The 24,282-nt window shown below is 35.1% G+C and overlaps 1 protein-coding gene across 26 annotated transcripts in view; it reads right to left on the bottom strand.

The window, feature by feature from the left end:
- Window positions 1-23,948, bottom strand: part of LOC125664304 (uncharacterized) — a 33,065-nt gene extending 9,117 nt beyond the window's left edge. For 6 of the 26 annotated variants that reach the window (XM_048897018.2, XM_048897022.2, XM_048897021.2 and 3 more), the window contains exons 1-23: window positions 23,622-23,896; window positions 20,482-20,512; window positions 20,129-20,146; window positions 15,971-16,015; window positions 13,291-13,416; window positions 12,438-12,479; window positions 12,310-12,345; window positions 12,185-12,217; window positions 10,980-11,000; window positions 10,390-10,434; window positions 8,945-9,001; window positions 8,689-8,730; window positions 8,556-8,594; window positions 8,352-8,390; window positions 8,041-8,079; window positions 7,029-7,064; window positions 6,255-6,308; window positions 4,378-4,419; window positions 3,483-3,524; window positions 2,605-2,649; window positions 2,137-2,178; window positions 1,975-2,013; window positions 1,828-1,857 (exon numbers count right to left, since the gene is read on the bottom strand). In XM_048897018.2, coding sequence (XP_048752975.2) covers window positions 1,828-1,857; window positions 1,975-2,013; window positions 2,137-2,178; window positions 2,605-2,649; window positions 3,483-3,524; window positions 4,378-4,419; window positions 6,255-6,308; window positions 7,029-7,064; window positions 8,041-8,079; window positions 8,352-8,390; window positions 8,556-8,594; window positions 8,689-8,730; window positions 8,945-9,001; window positions 10,390-10,434; window positions 10,980-11,000; window positions 12,185-12,217; window positions 12,310-12,345; window positions 12,438-12,479; window positions 13,291-13,416; window positions 15,971-16,015; window positions 20,129-20,146; window positions 20,482-20,490 — 921 coding nt within the window. In that variant the 5' untranslated portion in view covers window positions 20,491-20,512; window positions 23,622-23,896. Of the gene's footprint in view, window positions 1-125; window positions 345-1,827; window positions 1,858-1,974; window positions 2,014-2,136; window positions 2,179-2,604; window positions 2,650-3,482; window positions 3,525-4,377; window positions 4,420-6,254; window positions 6,309-7,028; window positions 7,065-8,040; window positions 8,080-8,268; window positions 8,308-8,351; window positions 8,391-8,555; window positions 8,595-8,688; window positions 8,731-8,944; window positions 9,002-10,389; window positions 10,435-10,979; window positions 11,001-12,184; window positions 12,218-12,309; window positions 12,346-12,437; window positions 12,480-13,290; window positions 13,417-15,970; window positions 16,016-16,063; window positions 16,112-20,128; window positions 20,147-20,481; window positions 20,513-23,621 lie in introns of all 26 variants that reach the window. The other 20 variants (XM_048897015.2, XM_048897016.2, XM_048897014.2 and 17 more) reach the window with 16 other exon arrangements.
- Window positions 23,949-24,282: the final 334 nt, after the last annotated feature.

Genomic DNA, 24,282 nt, shown 5'->3' with positions numbered 1-24,282 from the left:
TGGTCAGAAATCAATGCACGTTAAATAGAAAATGAGAATAAATGAGATGAATGAGTCTAGAAACTAATGGCGTCTTTATGACGAAGCAGACGTCAGCTGAAAAGATCATCATGATGCAATCTTACCGGATGATGAGATGGATTCTGATAAGCATCTCTCGCCCATGGTTTGAAATTCCCATCATGCAATTCGATTTTCTCCGCTTCCCGTCGACTTTTGGCCTCTGCTTGTCGCCCCTTGTCGGCATTTCTGAACCTTTCGTTATCCCTTGTGTAATATCTGTTCTCGGTGTCTGGTCCAAACATCCGTTCCCGATAGGTATCTCTGTGGCTCAGCTGGTCCCTCTGAAAATCCACATGCCTTTTGTCAGTATCATTTTTATCATTGGTAGAGACATAGTTTGGTCGATCGCGCTCCTCCTTGGCGAACCTAGGTGATTTCTGCATGACCCACAACTCATCCTGGAGACGAGTATTGTGCACTTTGAGTTTGGATAGCTCGTCCTCCAGCTTTCTAAGCTTAGCGGAATGGATTTCTTCTCTTGTTTTGAACTCATCCATTTTGGAATCATGATAATGAATGTTATCTTCCAGCTCATTGATTTTAGATCCATACATCCTCCAGTCGTCTGCCATGACTCCGATTTTATCGTCTACTAGCCCCACTTTCGTTTTTACGACCTCGATACCTGCTTCCACCGTATCTAACTTGCTGTTTGTGTATCGGAAAGGGTCTGTGGTAGCCATGTGACCCAAAGACTATGCACAGTGTCAACAAAGAGGGTAGGCTATTTTAAAATTGACAATGAATCACGTAAAAAGACACTCCACTATGACACTGGCTAATCCTATACTCAATGCTATTCAAAAGCAAACACATCCAAGACTCGGGAAGACTATTAGAGGAATTCAGGCCTATGTACACTTAGTAATTAAACCAATCCAAATCAAGTGACAGGAATATTTTGTGCACGCTCCAATCATATTAAAGTTCCTTTGACATTTTCGGGAGATTTAAGTTGTTTAGATTCGTCAATGTCCGCGCAGGTTTACAGGTTGTAAACAAAGATATAGAAGTTAATGACTCTCGGGTGTCGGTGTAATATATTCTCTTACAATCAATATCGATTTTTGGATCAGTAAAACGAGTTGGTTGAATCTCTCTCCAGCTTTTAACGTTTCTAATCAATATTCAAAACCCAGATAAATATATATGTGATCTCCTACCCCGGTAAATTCATCAAATCATTTTCAAATGTATACAGATGGAAATCACTTTGATAAAAGATTTATTGAATATTTTAAACCGTGGATAAAATCCAAAGACAGGAAAAGCAAACAAGTCCTATATAAAGGTGTGTATGAATTGCATTCAGATGGCGTATACCCAGGGTTTCGTAAGATCATGGAAGAAATTCGGTGCATTTTTATTCAGATAAGCAGTGTACATTTATCGAGATACACCTAGGTACATAGAAATCATACAGATCACTTCCACTTTAATAAACTGTATCCCAGAGAAATAGGAAAATCAATTAATAAAATCCCTCATCACTCACTTCGTATTTTGATAAATTGCTCCGGTAACGTACCTAAGACATGGGATCAGTATTTCATTAATTCAGAGGCTGCAATTTCACGGATCGATCAAAACAAAAACACGTGTAGACAACTCCTGTGATAAGACTTAGTTTCTGTATGCAGAGGACATCTCATGTGAAAAGACTTAGCTTCTGTATACAGAGGACATCTCCTGTGATAAGACTTGCAGTGGTAGTTTCTGTATACAGGGGTGGTATACAACATTCATGTTGCTGATTGCACTTACCAGATTAGCTGCTGGGTATTCTAATGGTTGCTGAAAATAAACAAAAACAAAATCAAATCATGAAAACAAAATTATCAGTCAGACTAGGAACATCATTAAATGTGTAAAAAAAAAAATCCTTTTGTGAAAAGAAAACATATCAATCACCTTTCGGAGTTCTTCTCTTTTGATTCTGTCTTGTAGAAACTGAAACACATCAAACATATTAGTGACTCATACACAGCGGTGAGGGTTATACGAGTTCAAGGGAAAACCTTATGAGAAACGAGTAGAAATCATAAAAGGCTGTTCATCTGTAAAAACAATTACCTCTCCATAGTCACGATAGGTCGTCCTATCGGCCATTTTTTGCTGCAAAGAAAACAAGAGAAGAACACCTTCATCGTCTTATTGTGGTAAATGCTTATGGTACAGCTTCTCACTCTATACTAAGTTCAATATTATATTGTATATTAAATATTTTACGATTAATTTTTCTGTCAATTTCTTCTCATAATTTAAGAGGAATCGTTCATATATGCTATTTTACATAAATCAATATTGTAATTTATAAATATAACACTTGTACGGATTATATTTCGAATTTCTGGTGCAAATTCAATTGGTTTGAGAAAAATAAGTGCGTTGCTCTTGATTTGATGATTAAGAGTTGAGGGGAATATGTGGGTATATCCCTGTCACAAGAACAATGAACCTTAGGACCCCCCCCCCCCAATTGTGCATTTACAGTATATGAAATTTAGACTATTTCTCCTTGTTATGTGACCATATTCTTACTTGGTTGGCGTAGCTGTCCATCATGGGCTGAAGTGGCTTCTCGTACTGTAAGATAGGTTACAATGTAAATTAGCGGAAGCCTAACTACAGAAAGCATTGTAATCAGAAGAGTAAACTACTGTACGTTTTTAAACACGAAACATCAGAAACAATATGGTAAGCATTGTCACAAATTCTTATTGCCTCCGCCAAGGACGCTACGTTTATGATTCGTGTTTGTTTGATTTAAGAGAAGCAAAATGTTACCACAGTTGAACTAAACAGCCTCATGATTGGCTACAGCTGAAAATGTTACCACAGTTGAACTAAACAGCCTCATGATTGGCTACAGCTGAAAATGTTACGACAGTTTAACTAAACAGGCTCATGATTGGCAACAGGGAACTAGATATCAAAAGACATCTTGCGCTTTGAGATATCAGACTGGTTTAATAGTTACGACCTTGACCCCATTTAAATCCATGTTGCGCTTTGAGATATCAGATTGAGCTTCGGTCACTTTGCCTTGGCGGAGTTCTACGATCTTGGAAAGCAATTATTACACTATATCAATAATTAGCCTAACAATTCTGACCACATGCTTGTTACAGTATTAGATATATTATCAGAAATTTATTTATTGATTTTCTAATTGATTATAAAAGTTTAATATCATGCCAAACTTTCAAACAAGCAATGATGCATGTTATCCATATGTGGGAAAAAACAAAAAAAGCAACAAACTTCAGCAAAACCCAATTTCAAACAAATTATATCATTACTGAAATTAAAACTTATGATTCATTTACAAAACTAAGTTAACAAACTATAAGTGATACATGTGTAAATGTTAGAGTGGTTAATTTACAACATGATGTAACAGAAACGTTAGTGCATACCCAGTCTGGATATTTATACTTGTCACGTGATGGATCGTAACGCTGTAACATAAAGACGTCACACGTGGTTGTTGTAATTGACAATCAACGTAAGACAACATTTACAGGGTAATTAACAGGAAATAGAAACATTAACACAGCTTAGATAAGGCTCCCCAAGAAAGATCACATTTTGCTGAATAGAAAAGTATCTCGTGCACTTTGCACTGTATGACGTCACAAATGAAGCATTACATTTTGGCTGTAACATTTGGAAAATTACTTTGAATTTGAATTTCATGCCATCCTACACTTGTGCAGAAACGATTCATTACAGAAACTTCAGGATATACATATTGATTTACGTGACTACTAGTGACATGATCAAGCATGTTACACTACAAGAAAGAGATATTAATCATTTACAACCTCGTCTAAGTAATTAAAAGCTGCATAGTGACATCAATTTTGGCAACGTAGTGACATATGAATAAAGTGTCAAATTTTCTAGCTATGCAGAATTTGGGTAACCTTAACGCTGCTGCGAAATATCTTGGGAGGTGAAGAACAAAGAAACATTAACAGTACGAGTACAGCACCTTTCATAGATTTACTTGTATTTTTTTTTGTCAGTACATGATAGATATCATTATCTCTACCACAAAATTAACACTTGTGGAGATACCAATGTCATATTGAAGAAAGTCTTTGTCACACATTGCAGATCGATATTTCAGAGTTTCATTTTGACTTTTAACTGTTCTGTTTCTTTCTGTAATATGGATATCTTGCAATAAACTATGAAAGAGTTGTAATGGGACAACACATACACGTGTTTATTTCTACATAAATATATCTTTCTTGAAATGGAATTCATCATTAATTATCATGATTTCGATATGCCTGAGATACGTACCCGATCATCGACCGCATTATATGTATTCCGATCCCGATCCCACTAAATGTGAAAGGAATGATATATCATAGCACAAAATCATAACTATACAATTTAGGAACTGTATATTACATTAAAACAACAAAATGTTTATAAAAATATATATTTTTAAAAAACTGTCTGAACCGCCACCTACATGTGCATGGATGACTTAAAGCGTGAACAATAAATTTGAATCATATAAGTATTCCGTGATATCAGAGACATTGATCACTGTTCGTTATCTTCACCTTTCATCAGAGACATATATAACATGTTGTATAGATACTCCGTGATATCAGAGACAAATATAACATGTATAGATCTCCCGTGATATCAGAGACAAATATAACATGTATAGATATTCTGTGATATCAGAGACAAATATAACATGTTGTATAGATATTCTGTGATATCAGAAACAAATATAACATGTATAGATCTCCCGTGATATCAGAGACAAATATAACATGTTGTATAGATATTCTGTGATATCAGAGACAAATATAACATGTATAGATATTCTGTGATATCAGAGACAAATATAACATGTTGTATAGATATTCTGTGATATCAGAGACAAATATAACATGTATAGATATTCTGTGATATCAGAGACAAATATAACATGTTGTATAGATATTCTGTGATATCAGAGACATATATAACATGTATAGATACTCCGTGATGTCAGAGACAAATATAACATGTTGTATAGATATTCTGTGATATCAGAGACATGTATAACATGTTGTATAGATATTCCGTGATATCAGAGACAAATATAACATGTATAGATATTCTGTGATATCAGAGACAAATATAACATGTTGTATAGATATTCTGTGATATCAGAGACATATATATCATGTTGTATAGATATTCTGTGATATCAGAGACAAATATAACATGTATAGATATTCTGTGATATCAGAGACAAATATAACATGTTGTATAGATATTCCGTGATATCAGAAACAAATATAACATGTTGTATAGATATTCCGTGATATCAGAGACATATATAACATGTATAGATATTCCGTGATATCAGAGACAAATATAACATGTATAGATATTCTGTGATATCAGAGACAAATATAACATGTATAGATATTCCGTGATATCAGAAACAAATATAACATGTTGTATAGATATTCCGTGATATCAGAGACATATATAACATGTATAAATATTCCGTGATATCAGAGACAAATATAACATGTATAGATATTCTGTGATATCAGAGACATATATAACATGTTGTATAGATATTCTGTGATATCAGAGACATATATAACATCTTGTATAGATATTCTGTGATATCAGAGACATATATAACATGTTGTATAGATATTCCGTGATATCAGAAACAAATATAACATGTTGTATAGATATTCTGTGATATCAGAGACATGTATATCATGTTGTATAGATATTCTGTGATATCAGAGACAAATATAACATGTATAGATCTCCCATGATATCAGAAACATATATCTCTTGTGATATGTGGTACAGGAAGAAATTTTCAAAGGTCAGTCGGCAACAAAATAACGTAAACAAAAAACTCCAATGCACTGTATCTTTCTCCCCATGAATTCAATATGATATCATTATGATATTACATTTTCTGCCCAGGATGTGAATTCAATATGACATCATTATGATATCACATTATTTCACAGAACCAAAACTAAGTAAAACAGTGTACAGCAAAACTTGATGATGACGTATGATTGCGAGTACTTGTATTGGAATATGGAGGAAAATAGTTCATTCTCAATAACCTGATTCCTTCGTCTTCAACATAAACACTAGGTTGTTCTCGGGGAAATTTTGAATAAACCTCTACTTACCCTGCTCGGTGATTCATTCCTAGGCCGTTCGTATTCCCTCCCTCTGTCAAGATGCTGTAAAGTAAAACAAAACAGAGTCAAGAGACTTATCGTAACTATATAGAAATCTGTGCACGGTTACCTTTCCCTCAATGGATTTTCCATTAAAGGTATTTGATTTTGAATATTTGTGAAAATACCGTATCCCTATAGCATATAAAATATTCTTTACTTTCTCCGTAATCAGGGCCGTAAATTACATGGAGGCGGAGGAGGCAGCTGCCTCCTCCAACTTTTGAGCCAAAAAAAATTAAAATTTAAAGTTCATTAGAATTTATGTTGTTTCCAATAACTAAGAACATGATACCTCCCTTAAAAAGCATTCCAAATCTTTCTTTTAGAATGAGTTTGTCAAGTAACATCTTAGAAGGCCCTAGAATCAAGGATTTTGCACGAAACGTGTTCAGTGTGCACAAAATGTGCTCAGCGTCTGGGGGCCTGGGCGGCCCCCAGACCCCCGCCTAATTTCCTGCCTCCTCCAAATTGAAGGTTAATTTACGGCCATGAATGCAAATGATGTGTATTTCCATAACAAGAAATATGCAAACATGCAATAAATTATTTACGTGATTTTCGTTTGTAACAGTTTCATGATTTTAGTACAACCAATTAAAGCATGTTCGTTTTGTGATTGAAGTTTCCATTCTATGCGATTGCCTAGTTCTGCGACATCAACGAAAATAAAAAAAAATTACGACTCTGAAGAAACTTGTACATCTACAGTATGTGTCTTACTCTTTCTGGAGATCCATTCCGTCCTCTCTCGGGGTACTGCAAATGAACAAGAAATCAAATGTAAGCCGACGAGTGTCTCTATTTCTATATTTCTTAGGTTCTATATTTTGTATCGGAAGCCTCAATTGAATGTACAAATGGAAGTTATTAAAGGGGAAGCACTCTTACAAACAACACACTACTGAAAATATACACCAGTCAGAGCGGCTACTGAAAGGCAAGAGCGGATTATTGTAAAGAAGCTGAAATAGCAAATATTAGTCAAGCTATTGAAATTTTACCACACAGTAAAAGAAAACAGTAAAAAAAAAAAAAAAGATGAACACTTTTTCGCCCAAACTTAAATTCGTTAACTTATATATTCCGATCACGTGATGTGCGATATTGAAATTAAGAATTTTACCTGCGTTAAAACGAATGTTGTGGACATTTCCGTGATTTGTTTATGTCATTATGGTATTTGTCAATGTGACCCAAAAAAACTGTAATAACGTTCTGACAATTCAACAGTGATCACATACAAACGACACAATGAAACTCGAATCATGTTGCTCTTTAGATTTACATACGTTCGTTTTGTAAAATTTTGGAATTGTTTTATTTGATGTGCTCAAAACTTTATCTTTGAAAGACGACATCAAGATACACTTACTTAAACAAAAGATTTATTTTGGTAATATCACAATGCCTGATCTCTTTTTGAAAGCAAAGACTCAACTAAATCATGAAATCATCGGATTTTGTTTGTAAGCTACAATGCTGTGCACTCATTCAATTTTCGTAATTGAAATGATTTTATTTCCTCCATTTCCCGAGGACACAAATTCAAACATCGATAATAAGTAGGAAGGTTTCCTTATGTCCAATTACTCCTAAGTGATTATTCAAGACGATATATTTAAATTCGAAAGTAAAATTTCTTCACGAAATGCGCATCGTTACTTGACAAGTATGAGTCCACAGCATGTATACAAAACGCATGATTTCACAGGTGTGTGAAGCCCTAACGTACCCCTCCCTCTAACGGGTCCTGTCGCCGGTTCCTCATGTACTGAAACCAACATGCATGCAGATGTCAGTTTTATTAATATCATATACCATCATCTATTATTAATTTTTAATTATTATTTTATATCCACAACTACTTGATTAGCCTCTTTATTTTCTTTCCCAAACCTAGATCTGTTATTAATTCCACATTCAAATTCAGTTAGAAGAATATTTCTTATTTTTTACCAACTTGTTCAATACTTGCATTCATCCTTTTGGGAATTTCAAACTGTAAAATTGTTATCAATTGTATTCCGGTTAGATATAACGTACTTGCTTTAGATTTTCTTTTCGTTTATCCATTGTATCATACTGTAAATTCAGAAGAAGCACAATGATTCACTGCTTAACATTTGTATTTAGGTATTTCAGTACAAGAAATTTGAAGTAATCTTTTCTTTCTCTTAAATTTCAATTTGATAGAGAAACAAAACTTTGACAGTCTATATTTTGGTGGGGTTTTTTTCTTCAATATACCCTATCTAATGACGTGTGTCGTCCAGGCCTCAAATTTTGCTGGAAAAAGGAAGAAAACGTGATGTAAAATGGTATTTTGTAACATAATTAGATTTGATATTGATGGATTGTTTTAAATATTCTTTAAACGTACCCTCTCTAATTCGCTCTCCCACATTCTTTCCTTATTGATCGGCTGGAAAAGATTTGCGATGCACTATTTTACTGATAAGGAAGATTACTTAATAAAGGAGAAAGCGCAAGATATTTCTATGAGATTTAGAAATTTAGAGTTTTTGATAACGAAAACCATAAAGTAAACGACTATCGTTAATTTGAGACATCCTAAAACATAACATATATAGCCACTCTACGTATGTTAATAAATTTAGCTTCATAAGCAGAAATACCCTATCTAGTGAAGTGTGTCGACCATCGTCCAGTTCACGATACATTCTGTCATATCTCTGAAAATGAAACGAATTTGCTTTCTCAGCTTTTACAATAATTATTACTTTTATTGAGCACTCAAGAATAAGGTGCCGTTAAGATTAAATAGTGTTTAAGTTTTTTCTTAAACAAACTGGCTTTATTTCTTATTTTGCTGACTCATTTTTCCAATTATTTGCTGCATTATATTGATATCATATATTTTATACATGGAAATGTATCATTTTATGTCTCTTTTAAGAATTTTTCATTCATGTAGACGTCATCAAATTTGGGTAAAGTGCTACAAATTTAGACCTATGCTTAGCACTCTTAGATCTGTAGCCATGAGGATTTTTGTTATTGTGCCAAGGCCTGCCGCGACACGGGTCCTCAGTTTTGAAGGTCATATTTAATAGACCCGTGACTTTCACCGCTTGGCAAAGGAACATTCACTACCTATGTTAAACGTCATAGGTCTGACGTGGCGACGAATCCAGAATAGAATCTGGGCTGTGAACAGCCAAATGACTCGCCTCGAATGCCCTAGTGACTGAAAATGATATCAAAGCAACGCCCAAATTACGAAAGAAAACATCAGAGCCATGCATGCCCTCTGTAGACGTTTTCAATTAAGATAAAGAACAGTGATCAATCTCATAGATTCCCTAAAGAATACACAATTAATAGAGAGCAAACACAGACCTCTGGACACACCAGAGATAAGATCGGGTGCCTAGGAGGAGTAAGCATCCCCTGCTAATCGGTCATACTTGCCGAAAACCATCTATTTTATTCAGGTATACGGAGTAATCCGTAATCCAGACCAGTGTGTAAAGAACGGTTTAATAATTAGTATAATATGAAACGCATCAGACAGCATTCAACCTATTGACAGGTTGTATTTACAAATTAGATCGTTATAACAACCATTGAATTTGCGAAATGCTGGCTTCAGACGAAAATGTTGAAAACCCCTGTAACATTAACTTATTTGTCAGTAGCTTGCTTCCATTCAGAAATTCATCATACGCAGAACATGCTTTTGCGTATCGAATCTGTTGACAGATATAAACAGCATTTGCAGTTGATAATGGAAAATTGCTACATAAATAAGAAAGTTGGCGACCAAGAAGCTGTCATCTCTTTATAATAAAGTCGACGTGAACTATTCTCTCGAATTCATTAAATGAAGACAAACATTTACATGTATGATATATACAAATGACATGTTATAGAGAATTGAAAACTGCACTTGAACTTGTAGAGAAAACCAAACTAGTGTAAAAGTTAGCAGTGGGGGCCCATTTAAATTCAATGAAGCGTCACATGCTCAGAATATCACGTTCCTTATGGACAGTCAGGATGCAGTTTACAAACAGATGATAAGAATGCATCACCATAAGAAATTATGTATGATATTTACCCTATTTGGTGATATATTTCTCTGTCCGTCCATCTCATAATATCGCTGTAGAAAAGAAAGGGAGTATTAAGCACAAATACGAGTGTTATAAAAAAACAGGGTATTTGAAGTGATCTTCATAAAACAGAGGGTATTCGAAGTGATTTTCCTTCTGGAACGATTTGCAATCATTTACAATGATCAAATCAAATCAGCTAAAAAAAAATCAACAAAATTACTGAAATAAACACTTTCTCTTCTAACAATTTAAGAACAGAAAAGAAAATAGCTGTTAACCGTTTTACTACTCAGAGTGTAAGCTTTCCAAGCAATGCCGTTGCTTAAAAAAATTAGAAGAGGACTGAGAGATTTTTAAAAGATGCAGAATTAGCTAGGAGATACACAGAATATCAAATTGCCACTTAATCGTGCAACCGTTTAGATAAAATAAATAACGTGTACAAAAAGATTCTACTGCCGCCATGAATTCAGTTTACTGTCGATAATATTAATGAAGTTTCACTATACAGAAAAAAGATCGTTACATCAGAATATACAAAGAAGTGTACAGGATGCATAAAATGAAAGTTCTGCGTTTAATTCCAACGTACCCTTCTTGGCGGATTGTACACCTAAAATCAGGTTGTGAATTGATAAGAATGTTAGGTAGTTTGGAAGGTTGTGATAGGGGTAGTTCTGATATTTACGCCTGCATTATGATGATGCTTACAAACTTTAAACAACAGGAGATATACATGTGGTACATTTTCCACAAATAATATGATTAAAGCAATACAAGCTGTAACTGACGGCAAATAAATTGAAAAATGAAAGAACAAATATTTAATATATTTGTGATTGAAAACATATAACTTAATAGAATCAGAGTGAATCTGAAGCAATAAATCCATCAAATCAGCAGAAAATGTCGGTTCATGATTTATTGTCATCCTGTCAGTAATTCCTGTTCGTAATCTCCGATGTGTATTGACCTAGAAGGTCACCAGTTCGGAAAAAAGCGAAAGAGAGGCCCTGAGTACATGTCAGATTTGTAAACAATTTTTAAACATGCCGATTTTATTTGAGTAGCATATTTGCGTAATCATTACTTTCTTACACTTCTTGTCATTCAAAAAACGATGTAATATTTTAAAACAAACGACACGTGTAGTTACTCATGTCAGTTTCCGTCATAGTATAAACCTCGACCTCAGCAACCCGATTATGTTCGGCAATCCTCGTTTCCATGTCATTGTACATGTATACGACACAATGGCAGTTTATCAAAACGCTCATTGTAGGTATGCTCTCAAACAATATCCCCTTGTCTATTTTGCTGAATTTTCTTCAGATCTTGGGGATTATATTAGTTATACCGATAAGTGATATTCAGTGCGTAATTGTATAGTTGAAAAAATACATTCAGTTACAGCTTGTATTGCTTTGATAAGTACAGTATATTGATCTAATAGAAATCACAGAGTCTTTGGAGATTGTTTCTCTGATTATGGGGGTGTTTCACTTTCATGGCTCTTTATGACATTACGTTAACAAAGAGTTGTCTCCCTTTGCACAAAAACTATAAGTAATATTATGTCTTTATGTATTGTTCCTCGTGTACTTTCCTCTTGCAGTATATAAATCAAGAGCTGATAATCTTATATCACTCGATAGTATTCTACAGTATGTATAAATATGTATATACATTATGTACCGAAATAGACTAATCAAATGTTGATATAATTGTACTGATTTGATATTCGAAATAAAGTTTTTATTTTAAATTTTGAAAATTAAGAACCAGCAAAATGCTTACTCCTCTGTCTGTACGGGGTTCTTCATAGCGTCTCTACAAAATAAAAAGAATTGGGATTTAAGCAAGAGTTACTTCCCGTGTATATATCATTTACTGCCATTAGCAATGAAGAATAAAACACTTACCCCGCCTATCCACTCCTCTCCTCTTTTAACTCTCTGCTGTAAAAGTCAAATAAGCACCCATCAGCAGAGGAATTCCGAAAGTTCTTGATCATTCGTAATACAGGTATGTTTATATAGAGTGAACTTACCCGGTCCGTTAGGGGCGCCTCGTCAAATCTCTGGCCATCGAGCTTAAAATAGACAACCATATGTGAGATGTCAAAGTATATAGATTAAGTGTCACCACCATCATATTTTTTATTTATTTATCTATTCATTTGTCTAAATATATATCTTTTGTCTTTAACATTATTGACAAACCAATCCAACACACTCAGCTGAAGTAATAAAGGGCACCATGTTAACGTGAAAAGCCAGGATAATATATCGATTTGAACTCTTCACAGAAATAGCTTTTTAAATATTGAACAAGTTCTTTGAAGAAAAAACACATGCATCTTCCGCTACCATTTCCACGTGTTGGTTCTAGTTGATTGTTCAAGTTAATTAATGTTATTGATAATTACCGTATAAATGTATATATGCGTATACCAAGGACATTTAATAAGATTGTGGGAACCGTTTGTTAAACTTGCTCCCAGACCGTGCAAGTAGAATTAAGACCTATATCCAAAGTATGATTAACATGTTGTTGTTGTTTTTTTTATTACATGTAATTAAATGTATTTCGTTAAATATGTTCACTTTATGCTAAGTGTTACAATTTTAGAATGATACATACGATATGATCTAGGATAGAATTCAGTCCATGCATCGTATCCGCTATGCATATTTTAGTAGCATATCTTTCATAATGAAATATTACACAAAATATGGGAGTTTGTTGACGGCAGCTAGATGATATGGTTCGATATGAATGCTGTGTTCGTTAACTGAAAGCTCTATGACGATGATATGTGAATTAATCGAGACCGTTGTCCTGGTCTCCAGTACTCTTAACTGAGCACTATATAAGAGACAGAAAATAAATACTTGGATTACATCTCTAATGTGTTGGGGCAGAGGATCGCCGAACCGTGGCCGGAAGTTATTGAGGGGACCCGGTACATCGGCTTTGGGTGCGTCCGCTCCGTACGGGTAGTCTGTCTGCCTGTTTCGTGGGGAGATCTGTAAAGTGATAGAATAGCTTCATTGTCCTCTCGGTTTACTGTTTAAATCGAATATTCTGAGCCTTACGTGACCAATGACTGGATGCTTAAATGAATACCAGATTTTATGTGAGAAATGCAATTATTATGATAAAGAATTCCCTTGGCAATCTTCAAATTTCAAAAAACTTCATTAAGTTTTCTGTCAACTGCAAACAGAATTTACCATTTGCTATTCACATTCATGGAATTGTGTACGGGTGTCAGACAATATAATGGTTTTGAGTATATTTTTTTCCCCGTGTCCAATGATTCCAAGTTAGACAGAATATAAAATCACGTGTAACTGAGATCAAAGGGAGGGGGTTAACCGTCTGTTTGAAATGTCACGTGACTCTACTTTTCTAGGATTTTCTGTTAATTCCTGTATTGACAAATTTTATGGTTCTAAAGTTTTTATGTATCAGCGTAGATTAGGATAAAACATTCAAAACTGCCTTAAATCACGTGTAGATACACATGGAAAGTTTCCAATGGGACTTGGCGGTTACAGACTCGTGTTATTGATGTTTTAGAATCTGACTTGCAGGACATTGAAGGTAGACAATCTCACCAATGTACCTACCTGAAACCTGTTTCGAAAGGAAGAAAATGAAAAACTGTAGAAACGGCTCTTCACCGTGCGAGAAATAAAGGCTCCACAACGTTACAAGTTACTTACCACTTCCCCTCCGGGCTTGGGGCTCTATTTTTTTTACGTCACGAGTACGCGGGTGTTGCTGGGGGTCTTTTTGAGACAACTGAACTGAATTTATTTCTCATCACAATTACACAATTGTATACAGAGATTTAGTACATATATTTTATATAAAAGTGATGATAATATATCACTAAATATTTGAAGGCATGCTTGAGTATGGAGATAGGCAACATATGCAATTTTAGATTCGAGTAGTCATTGGGTCGGGGAGCAAAGATTATTAATATTTCTTATAAAGGAACACAATCTTCTTAGAAAAGATTGCTTGTTTGAATTCATTATATTTTTGAAAGTGATGATGTTTTTGAAACGTATTTGTTTTGGTGATAAACATTGTTTTCTTATATCATTCAGAGATTTGCAAATTAAACATGTAGTGGAATTCATCCATTTATTACAATATCTTGTTTCTCGAGGCTCGTTTCGCCAGCGTCCACTTTCAATAGGTAAATGATGATTACAGGTTCGAAATTTACAAAAGGTTATAGCATCTTTTCTGGGTAGGATATCCAAATATTTTTCAAATTTTAATTCATCCTTGTACATTCTATAGTTTATAGTTTTTGATAGCGTTTTGATGTCAGAATTCCACTTTTGCTTGAATTGATCAAGTAAAATAAGTTTTACTTTTGACAACTGATAACTAACTCATAAAAGTAATTGAAACTGTTTCTAGCATTACATTTTCTAGATTGCAGACGACATCACACAGTAGTTCAAGGTCAAAGGTTAGAATGAAAGACCACAATCCGGAGTGTGATAACATGAAAAAGAAATGGGAGAATTGTCTTAACTTCCAAAAATTCCCCAGCTGTGACAGACTAAAGACATATAATCAACGTAGAAAATGCATACTTTAAGGCATTTATGAAAAAAGAAAATTCTACCAACAAGACATATCCCCCCGCGGTGGAAACAAAGAAACGATAAACAAGGTCACAGACTTTGGTATCAAGGTCAGAAGGATTGCACAAACGTCACACAAAATATGAGAGCCCTATCATTCCCTAATTCAAAACTTGTCAGCAAGCTAGAAGTGGCAGACAGGGCAAAAGCAATAGGCCCTCCGCAATTCGATACAGGGGGCCTAGAAAGCTTCAGTACTATCAAATCAGCGTATAGAAAATACACAGAAACAAACATGAGCATAGTCTTATGACTTCATAAGAAATGCGTAAACTATAGCGATGCCATCCAAATAAGGCAGAACATAGCAGGGCATATAAAATCTATATTAGCCTAGCTATGTCTGGACACGTCATAAAATGAACACATCATTACAATGTAAAATGACAAACCTACCCCGGTATGGGTTGAAAAATGAAAGAGATTTATATTTTTACACAAGTTAACGGTGTCATTAATTCGGGATTGGGGCGGATCAAACGAGACTTTGATAAATACAACAGAAACAACAGATTTTCATAATACCGTATAGCGGGGTTTTCCGAGGGTATAAAATTTGCTGATTTGCTAATTTTAGCGGAATAAATTTTGGCGGACAAGGAAGAGTTATCTCTCTTGCAAATACTGAAGTCAGAATTAGGTGAGTATTTGGCGAGTGAAGCTTCGGCAGAAAGCCATCCAACCGCTAAAATAGGCCAAATTTATCACCCCGCGGAAAAAACCCGCTATACGGTCTTACAATAGTGACACACGTGATATTGATTTTGTAGTTTTATCTACAGACAAGCATGCGAGATCTACAGTGGCAATGAGGCGTGAAGAGAGCTATACTCTATTATTTTATTCTTGCATTATGCAGCTCTGTTCACGTGATCTATTAGAGATGACGTCAGTGAAGGCTACCTACCCCACCAGGGTTGTAATCATGTTTGTATGTCGTCTGTTGCATATACTGAAAGACAAAATGTTAGAGTCAGGCCTCCTACAGACAGAGACTTACCGCGTTAGACGGTACAAAGTCGTGTTGGTAAGTCGAGTGGCTCATATACTGCAATAAAAACAGAAAAAAACGTAATTTACCACTGCAGTAAGATACAAGATACCAAATACTTTTTATAGATTCTTTGACCCTGATTTTCGCCATATAATTCACAGACGATCATCGGAATCGTGATTATTTGTAAACAACATGAATTTGGTCTTTGTGACACGTGTGTCTAAAAGCTACCTTCTTTATTTGAGACGAATATATATCGAAAAGTATTTTACTCTATCGGAAGTATTTACTTCACATAAAATAAAATATCTGTTCAGATGTCTAATATCTTGTACCACACAATTCCAAGTCTATAACGTCAGGGTATCTACCGAATTTGTACCGAGTACAACTCGCAATCTATTCCCGAATTTCTGAGTGACCAATGACCTATTCAACGAATGAATTTCATTTTTGACAATACACGAGGGCATGAACTGCGACTCTTCACGCCGGCATACTTAATGAAGCGCGTCAGCGTACTATCTTTATAAAGATTCATACGCGCATTGTTCACGGCTGTTCACAACGCATTCATCATTACAATTTATAAAATTGTCAAAGGACATTGGAAGTGTAAACATACATAAAGCATGTGTAAAGTAAAAGTATCACTAACAAAGGACAACATGCTGACAACGACTTTCACAGGCGTCCATACAAATTATTTCATTCGTATTTTATTTCTAACAAATACAGAAATGACACTATCATAAAATTATATTTTTGATAAATCATTTTTGTTTTCGTGATGATTTGATTTAAGTAATTTGCCTGACTACATTGTTTTCAAGACTTTAATCATTGCATAATAGATACATGCTTTCATTTCTCCATTAAACAGAAAAAAAGTCAACCCAAGAAAATTGACCTAAGTGAATATCAATTAATTAACGGTATCATACAGTTATCTATATAGCATTTAGCATTCTAGCAAGCGTAACTCAAACAAAATCCACAATCATTCATTACTCAACGAGCTGACAAACAAAATCTTTTATATGTTTCTATATCTACTTTTACACTCTACTAAAATAATATAATTCAAAAGACGATTTTACGTGACTAAAGCTAAGTATGCATAGAGACGGGTAAATTGAGTACAAGTTGAAAGCTAATCGGAGTTGAATTTAAATGTCAATATTGAATTGTTGCCGTGTTATTTTCAGCGTGGAATGGTACACAATTGCTACTTTTCAGCGATGTCTACTGTATAAAAGCACACAAAAAATCCTTAGGTTGTAGTTTAAAATTTACTAATGCAGTTTAATCGTGAGAACGGGTTAACCTTCCTCGGAGTGAAAAATGAAATTAAAACAAGCAATTGGGTGGAGCAAGAATCCATCAACAAGACTAAACAGAATGACCAAAAGTGATAAGGTGTGTCTTTTACGAACATAAAAAGAAAAAGCAATCCAGAGTTGAACACCTGGAAGGTTGCACGAACCGGGGTACACCACAAAAAAGTATATAGAATAAAGTTCTCATCCCCGACCAGGTCTTAATGACTGGGTCCTGTCAAAAGTATATAGAATAAAGTTACAATCCCCGGGATACACCACAAAAAAGTATATAGAATAAAGTTACCATCCCCGGGATACACCACAAAAAAGTATATAGAATAAAGTTACCATCCCCGGGGTACACCACAAAAAAGTATATAGAATAAAATTACCATCCCCGGGATACACCACAAAAAAGTATATAGAATAAAGTTACCATCCCCGGGATACACCACAAAAAAGTATATAGAATAAAGTTATCATCCCCGGGGTACACCACAAAAAAGTATATAGAATAAAGTTACCATCCCCGACCAGGGCCTAATGACTGCGTCCTGTCAAAAGTATATAGAATAAAGTTATCATCTCCGACCAGTGCCTAATGACTGCGTCCTGTCAAAAGTATATAGAGTAAAGTTACAATCCCCGACCAGGGCTTAATGACTGCGTCCTGTCAAAAGTATATAGAATAAAGTTACAATCCCCGACCAAGGCTAAATGACTGCGTCCTGTCAAAGTATATGGAATAAAAGTACCATCCCCAACCAGGGCTTAATGACTGCGTCCTGTCAAAAGTATATAGAATAAAATTACCATCCCCGACCAGGGATTAATGACAGCGTCCTGTCAAAGTATATAGAATAAAATTACCATCCCCGACCAGGGCTTAATGACTGCGTCCTGTCAAAGTATATATAATAAAGTTATCATCCCCGACTAGGGCTTAATGACTGGGTCCTGTCAACGTATATAGAATAAAGTTACTATCCCCAACCAGGGCTTAATGACCGCGTCCTGTCAAAGTATATAGAATAAAGTTACCATCCCCAACCAGGGCTTAATGACCCCGTCCTGTCAAATACACAAAATACTACAACGAATGCCTTTATATTACATAAATATTGGTCAATTATCCGTCCTTCACACCGCAGTATATTCAGCTTACGGTCATGCAAGGATAGGAATAATTTAATGTGATATAAAACCCAGGGATTGATATGTTTTGTTTTTTCGGGGTTTGTTTTGTTTTTTGTTTCGTTCGTTTGTTTGTTTGTTTGTTTTCTTTTGGGGGGGGGGGGGGTTGTGGGGGTGGGGGGGTCTTTTTTCGTTTATTTTTTTTTTTTTTTTTTTTTTTGGTTTTGTTTTTTAATTTGCTAAACATTCATAAAAAATCAAGGGACGACGATGTTCAAAAGTTGAAATACATGTATATTACCCCTCCCTATATGCATGATCCCGTGGGGATACGGATTAAATTAGAATAGGTCCTCAGCACCCCACGCTTGTCGTAAGAGGTGACTAAATGGGGCGGTTCTTCGGATGAGACCACAAAAATCGAGGTCCCGTGTCACAGCAGGTGTGGCACGATAAAGATCCTCCCTGCTCAAAGGCCATAAGCGCCGAGCATAGGCCTAAATGCAGTCCTTCACCAGCAGTGGTGACGTCTCCATATGAGTGAAATATTCTCGAGAGGGACGTTAAACAATATACAATCAATCATTAAACCCAATATACATATAAATCTATACAAATTTTCACCACTGAGAAATCGTGGGAATAAATTATATTCCTTATAGTATTGTATATAAGTTACTTATAAAAACATAAATTTAGTTTACATTTTGGGGGAAAACATATAAAAGCATGAATTTAGTCTTCATTTTCACCATTTTTGAAAGAAAAACTGTGTTTGCAGCAAGTGTCGTTAATAAACAGCCTTTGCTTGGTAGTAAATCTACGACTAAACGTAAGTCGGCGAACAGTTCCGTATATAAGAGTTAAAATCCCCAGATAACAAGCAGGATATTCTATCCAAAACAAAAGTCAATCGAAGAATTCACATTTTTCTCAAATCCCTTGTACAAATTACAAGGAAATTCGACTCAGGAGAACCCAAAAGGAATTTTGGGAGATTTAAATCCGATCAAAATCACCTAGAAGATCAAACCTGTGTCCTTTAACTCTAATTTGCGGAAAATTGGAAGTCGTGTTGATTTGAACTTGAAATTTCCACCTAGCGACAGAAGCAATTTTAGGCCATTGTAACAGTCTTTTGTCGCATACACAACCCAATCAATAGTGAAATGGATTTTATGATATTCCACGAACAAAAAGCTCATTCTTTGAGATTATCTTTTGCGTTTAACGTTACAACTTAGGATAAAATATCGATTTACATTTGTTAGGATTGCCCTCACATACCGATATTTTATATTATTATTTTCATACACACTGAATACGAATGATTTAAATCAAACCTAAAGGCTCCGACCGTCACTAAAGCTAGTGGTCAATTAGTCGTTGACTTTTCGTCATGGAAATACACTTGAAAATGACAGAGAAAAAAATATACATTTGTTAATTATGAGGCCAGAGTGTAACTGACAAGCGAGAGTCTACTTTAAATGGTTGATGGAAGTAAAATATTGACGATATTAAATCCCCTATTGAACTCTAAGCACACATGAAATAGCTCTCTAGTCCCATTCCAATACACATACAGTAATATGTATATATATATATTTACAAAGTCTGTCGCTAGCCTCTAAAAAGAAACAAAACATTGAATCAGTCACGTTGGGTATGTATACAACTAGACATGTAGGATTTCCGTACCCTGGTCATGGGCCATAAATCTAGGGGCTGTAATTATAACACAACACCAGTGCATAAATTAGTACCATTACCATTATAGTAACTTTTAAAAATTACATATAAAGTACCATGATCTATTAGAAAAAGTGTATACGTGACACAGATTTACTTTAGAATATACCAAGGCAAAATGAACAAGTACATAGGTCAAGACTTTTTTCTTCGTTAAATAGAAATAAAATGAATTAATTGCAGACTGATATTTGACTGTGACGGAGTACTTACGTAAGACATCGTGACGCTTGAGTGGGGGGTCCTGAAATAGATTAGAATCACTCTAGTTAACGTTGTGACATTTATTGTACCATAAATAGGCGTAGGTGGTTAAATGTTACACAAACAGATAAACCATAAAACATATAATAAAGAGAACATTCTACATAGTCTGACAGTAATATGAGAGAGAGAGAGAGAGAGAGAGAGAGAGAGAGAGAGAGAGAGAAGAGGAAGCACAGAGAGAGAGATGGGCATAGAGAAAGACAGATAGAGAGAGCAAAGATAGAGACAGAGACAGGGAAAGCAGAGAGAGGAAGAGATTAGACGAAAGAGACAGAGAGAGACATAGAGAGAGAGGCATAGAGAGATAGATAGAGAGATAGAGAGAGAGACATAAAGAGAGAGAGGCATAGAGAGAGAGGGGCATAGAGAGAGAGACATAGAGAGATAGAGAGAGAGACATAAAGAGAGAGAGACATAGAGAGAGAGGGGCATAGAGAGGGAGGGATAGAGAGATAGAGAGAGAGAGAGGGATACTTAGAGAGAGGGGAGAGAGACATAGAGAGAGAGACATTGAGTGGGAGGGAGAGAGACAAAGTGGGAGAGAGAGCGAGAGGCATAGAGAGAGAGGAGCATAGAGAGAGTAGAGAAAGGCATAGAGAGAGAGAGGCATAGAGAGAGAGGCATAGAGAGAGAGTAGAGAAAGAGAGAGGCATAGAGAGAGGGAGAGAGGCATAGAGAGAGAGAGAGAGTAGAGGAAGAGATGCATATAGAGAGAGGGGCAGAGGGAGATACATAGAGAGAGATGCATAGAGAGATAGAGAGAGAGCCATAGAGAGAGGGGATATATAGAGAGAGAGGCATAGAGAGAGTAGAGAGAAAGGGGCAGAGAGAGAGAGAGAGTAGAGAAAGACAGGCATATAGAGAGAGTATATCTACAGGGAGAGATGCATAGAGAGAGAGGCATAGAGAGTATATCTAGAGGGAGAGAGGCATAAAGAGAGCGGTATAGAGAGAGAGAGAGAGAGTAAAAAGAGAGGTAGAAGAAAGACACATAGACAGATAGAGCATCGAGGGGGCATATAAAGGGAGAAACATTTTGCTGTCCCGCCGCTAAATCGCTAACATTGTAGTTATTACATGAAGGAAGATAAAAGTAAATATGGTCCGGATTATCGGAACAGATGATTTACTCTATTTAACCTTCACCTACAAGATTTGTTCAGGATTTAAGAGGTGACTGTTGTAGTAGCGTTTTAATGAGATTAGGAGGAGGGGTGACGGAATAACGCCCTATCATATTACATATCAGAAATCCTCAAGTTTGTTTACGCTGGTACGGCTTTCATCATGTTAAATGTCAACAGATTTGATCAAAATTTAGATCAAACAAAACTGATTGTCTACCAAATGTAAAATAATGATAATAAAAAGTTGATCAAAACGAATTTTAAATGTCCTTATCAACATTTGAATTTACTTAACATTATGCACTACCTGCAAAGAAAATAAACATTGTAAGTGTTTTATCTGCAACCTGCAATCCTATTACATAAGATTATTTACTGTTCAAGGACACTCGAGTTGAAATCTATAAAACTTGAGAAAACTAAATGGGTTTCTAGTCCTCGTAAAATACAATGAAATATCTATCTTCGATTTTTTCTTCTTCATTATACATAATGTACATACACACAAAAAATACTACTTTCCCTGAATTAGTAAAAGAATAGTTTATCATACAACATACCTTGATTAGTTAAAAATCGATTGTCTCAGAAGCTTTTCTCACACGGGGGCATTTATTGCAATGAGAAATTGAACACTTTCTGTTAATCAGCTTTCTATCGGGGGTATCACCACGCAGTCACTAGTGTTGACAGGAAGATTTCGATCTTCAGAAAGTGCAAACACTCTACCGGAGGATTCAAGGTTTTAATCTCTTCAATTACCTTAAATTTGAATTTTGTCAAGGCAACCCTATAAATTGTTTTTAATGGTACCGGGATACAAGACTATACATATTTCTTTTTGTCTTAATGAAACTGAAATCAATGGTTATCGTATAGTTTTGTATTGTTGAATACCTTTAAAGTTTTAGGACCTACGTCTATATGCGATTAGCAAAGATAATTTGAAAGATTCAAGCTTAATTGATGTAAATCCTGACCTTTGTATATTAAGACAAATTTGCCATCTGGGGGCTATATCGTCTTTCGTCGTATTCACCGAGACATGTTTTAAATTTTATTATTTTGCGGTATTATTATCCTACTTTTTTCTTATGACTATGTAACTGTTGATAAGTTAGTGATTGTTGGACTGGTAATTAATACTGTCCAGAATACAAGGCTTTAAAGTCCACCACTCCACACGGGGCATTAAAGTCGTAAATCATACAACGAGAGCTTTAATTCCGCAGCGATTGACTCCTAATCAATCCCAAATATTTACACAACGCATTTTTAACTTTTCTTTCATTCTATAGTTTTTTGCTTGGGTTGACCTATTTTTGTATCGAATTAAAATTCCCAAGCAGTCTTCAAAGAAGTTAGTACATTCATTTAAGCTCGTATAGATCTACCAACGTTTTACTTAACACCTTCATTCTTAGCAACGCGCATGCGCAATTATTTAACTTTCTTTTATCCAACTGTCAATAAAAAAAAAATTATTCATTGTTTTAGGAACTACCTACTGATTTGGTACTTATACTATGAGAATAAATTCACACACAGCGTATAATCTAACCAATGTCTATATGAAAATCAATGCTTAAGAAATTCAAGCATTACAGTATAATGAAAATAAAAGATAAAATAATTTGGTTTCTAAGATTTGAGCTTTTTTTTTTTCTTTTTTTTTTTTTTTGCTCCTACAATAAGTGGGTTTTTTCCCTGTCGATTTAGTTTTATTAACTCCGTACTTTATTAAAATTTATATTGTTATCAAATATTGCATAGTCACCACCCTGAGTGGATTGATACGATTGAATGTCGAGCGGCGATTTAAAACACTGCCTGTACATTGTCTATCCCTGGAAACAATATCTCGCTGCTGTTTACAGTAACATAGTCAATCCAATGCACATTATCAATTTAGAAAAAAACTCAGAAAATGTCAGGCAGATAGATATTTCTAATACTTACCCCCAGAGTGAGTATAGCCGAAAAACTTATGTAGGTGTGAGGTTAGCTTATCCGTCACTCTTTAAAAAGACAAAAAACCTATATCTCTATTTAACTGCTAATTCGTCACGCTTGTATGAGCAGAAGTGCCACTGGATATAACCACACGTCACACCAATTTAAATGTGGATTGTGCAGGATCACAAGATGTTAAATATTTAACACATAAATTCAGAATTCCGTGTTTGCTAAATCGGTATCGATAAAACCTGGAGAGTCTGTGATATTGGCTGCGTATTTACCTGTCAGCCGGTCTGCTACCCGTAACGTCGTTAATATGTGAAGTTGTAAAAGGGGGTAGATAACTCGTGCTATTTGAGCGAATAACAATAGAATTGGCAAACTTGTCAAAAAAGATCTTATTCCGCTCTGGAGCTGTGTTATTGTTTTTAATAATAGACTCGTGTTTATAAGTGAAAAAGTTATTTAAGAACTGAAATCTTGGAAACGTTCCACCTTTTAAGATTAGATCACAAGTTTTAAACAAACGGGATTGAAATTTTCTAAACCGATATGTACCGGTTCAAAGCCTGACATGTAAACATACACATTCATTTAAGATCGGGGTCTTGTCTTCGTCATAAAAGTTAGAATTGATAACTATGTGATTTAAATGCTGGTC

Source organism: Ostrea edulis, chromosome 1, assembly GCF_947568905.1.
Source record: "Ostrea edulis chromosome 1, xbOstEdul1.1, whole genome shotgun sequence".
Lineage (NCBI taxonomy): Eukaryota > Metazoa > Mollusca > Bivalvia > Ostreida > Ostreidae > Ostrea > Ostrea edulis.
The sequence above is the reverse complement of the archived record's forward strand: the minus strand, read 5'-3'. Positions and strand labels throughout refer to the sequence as shown.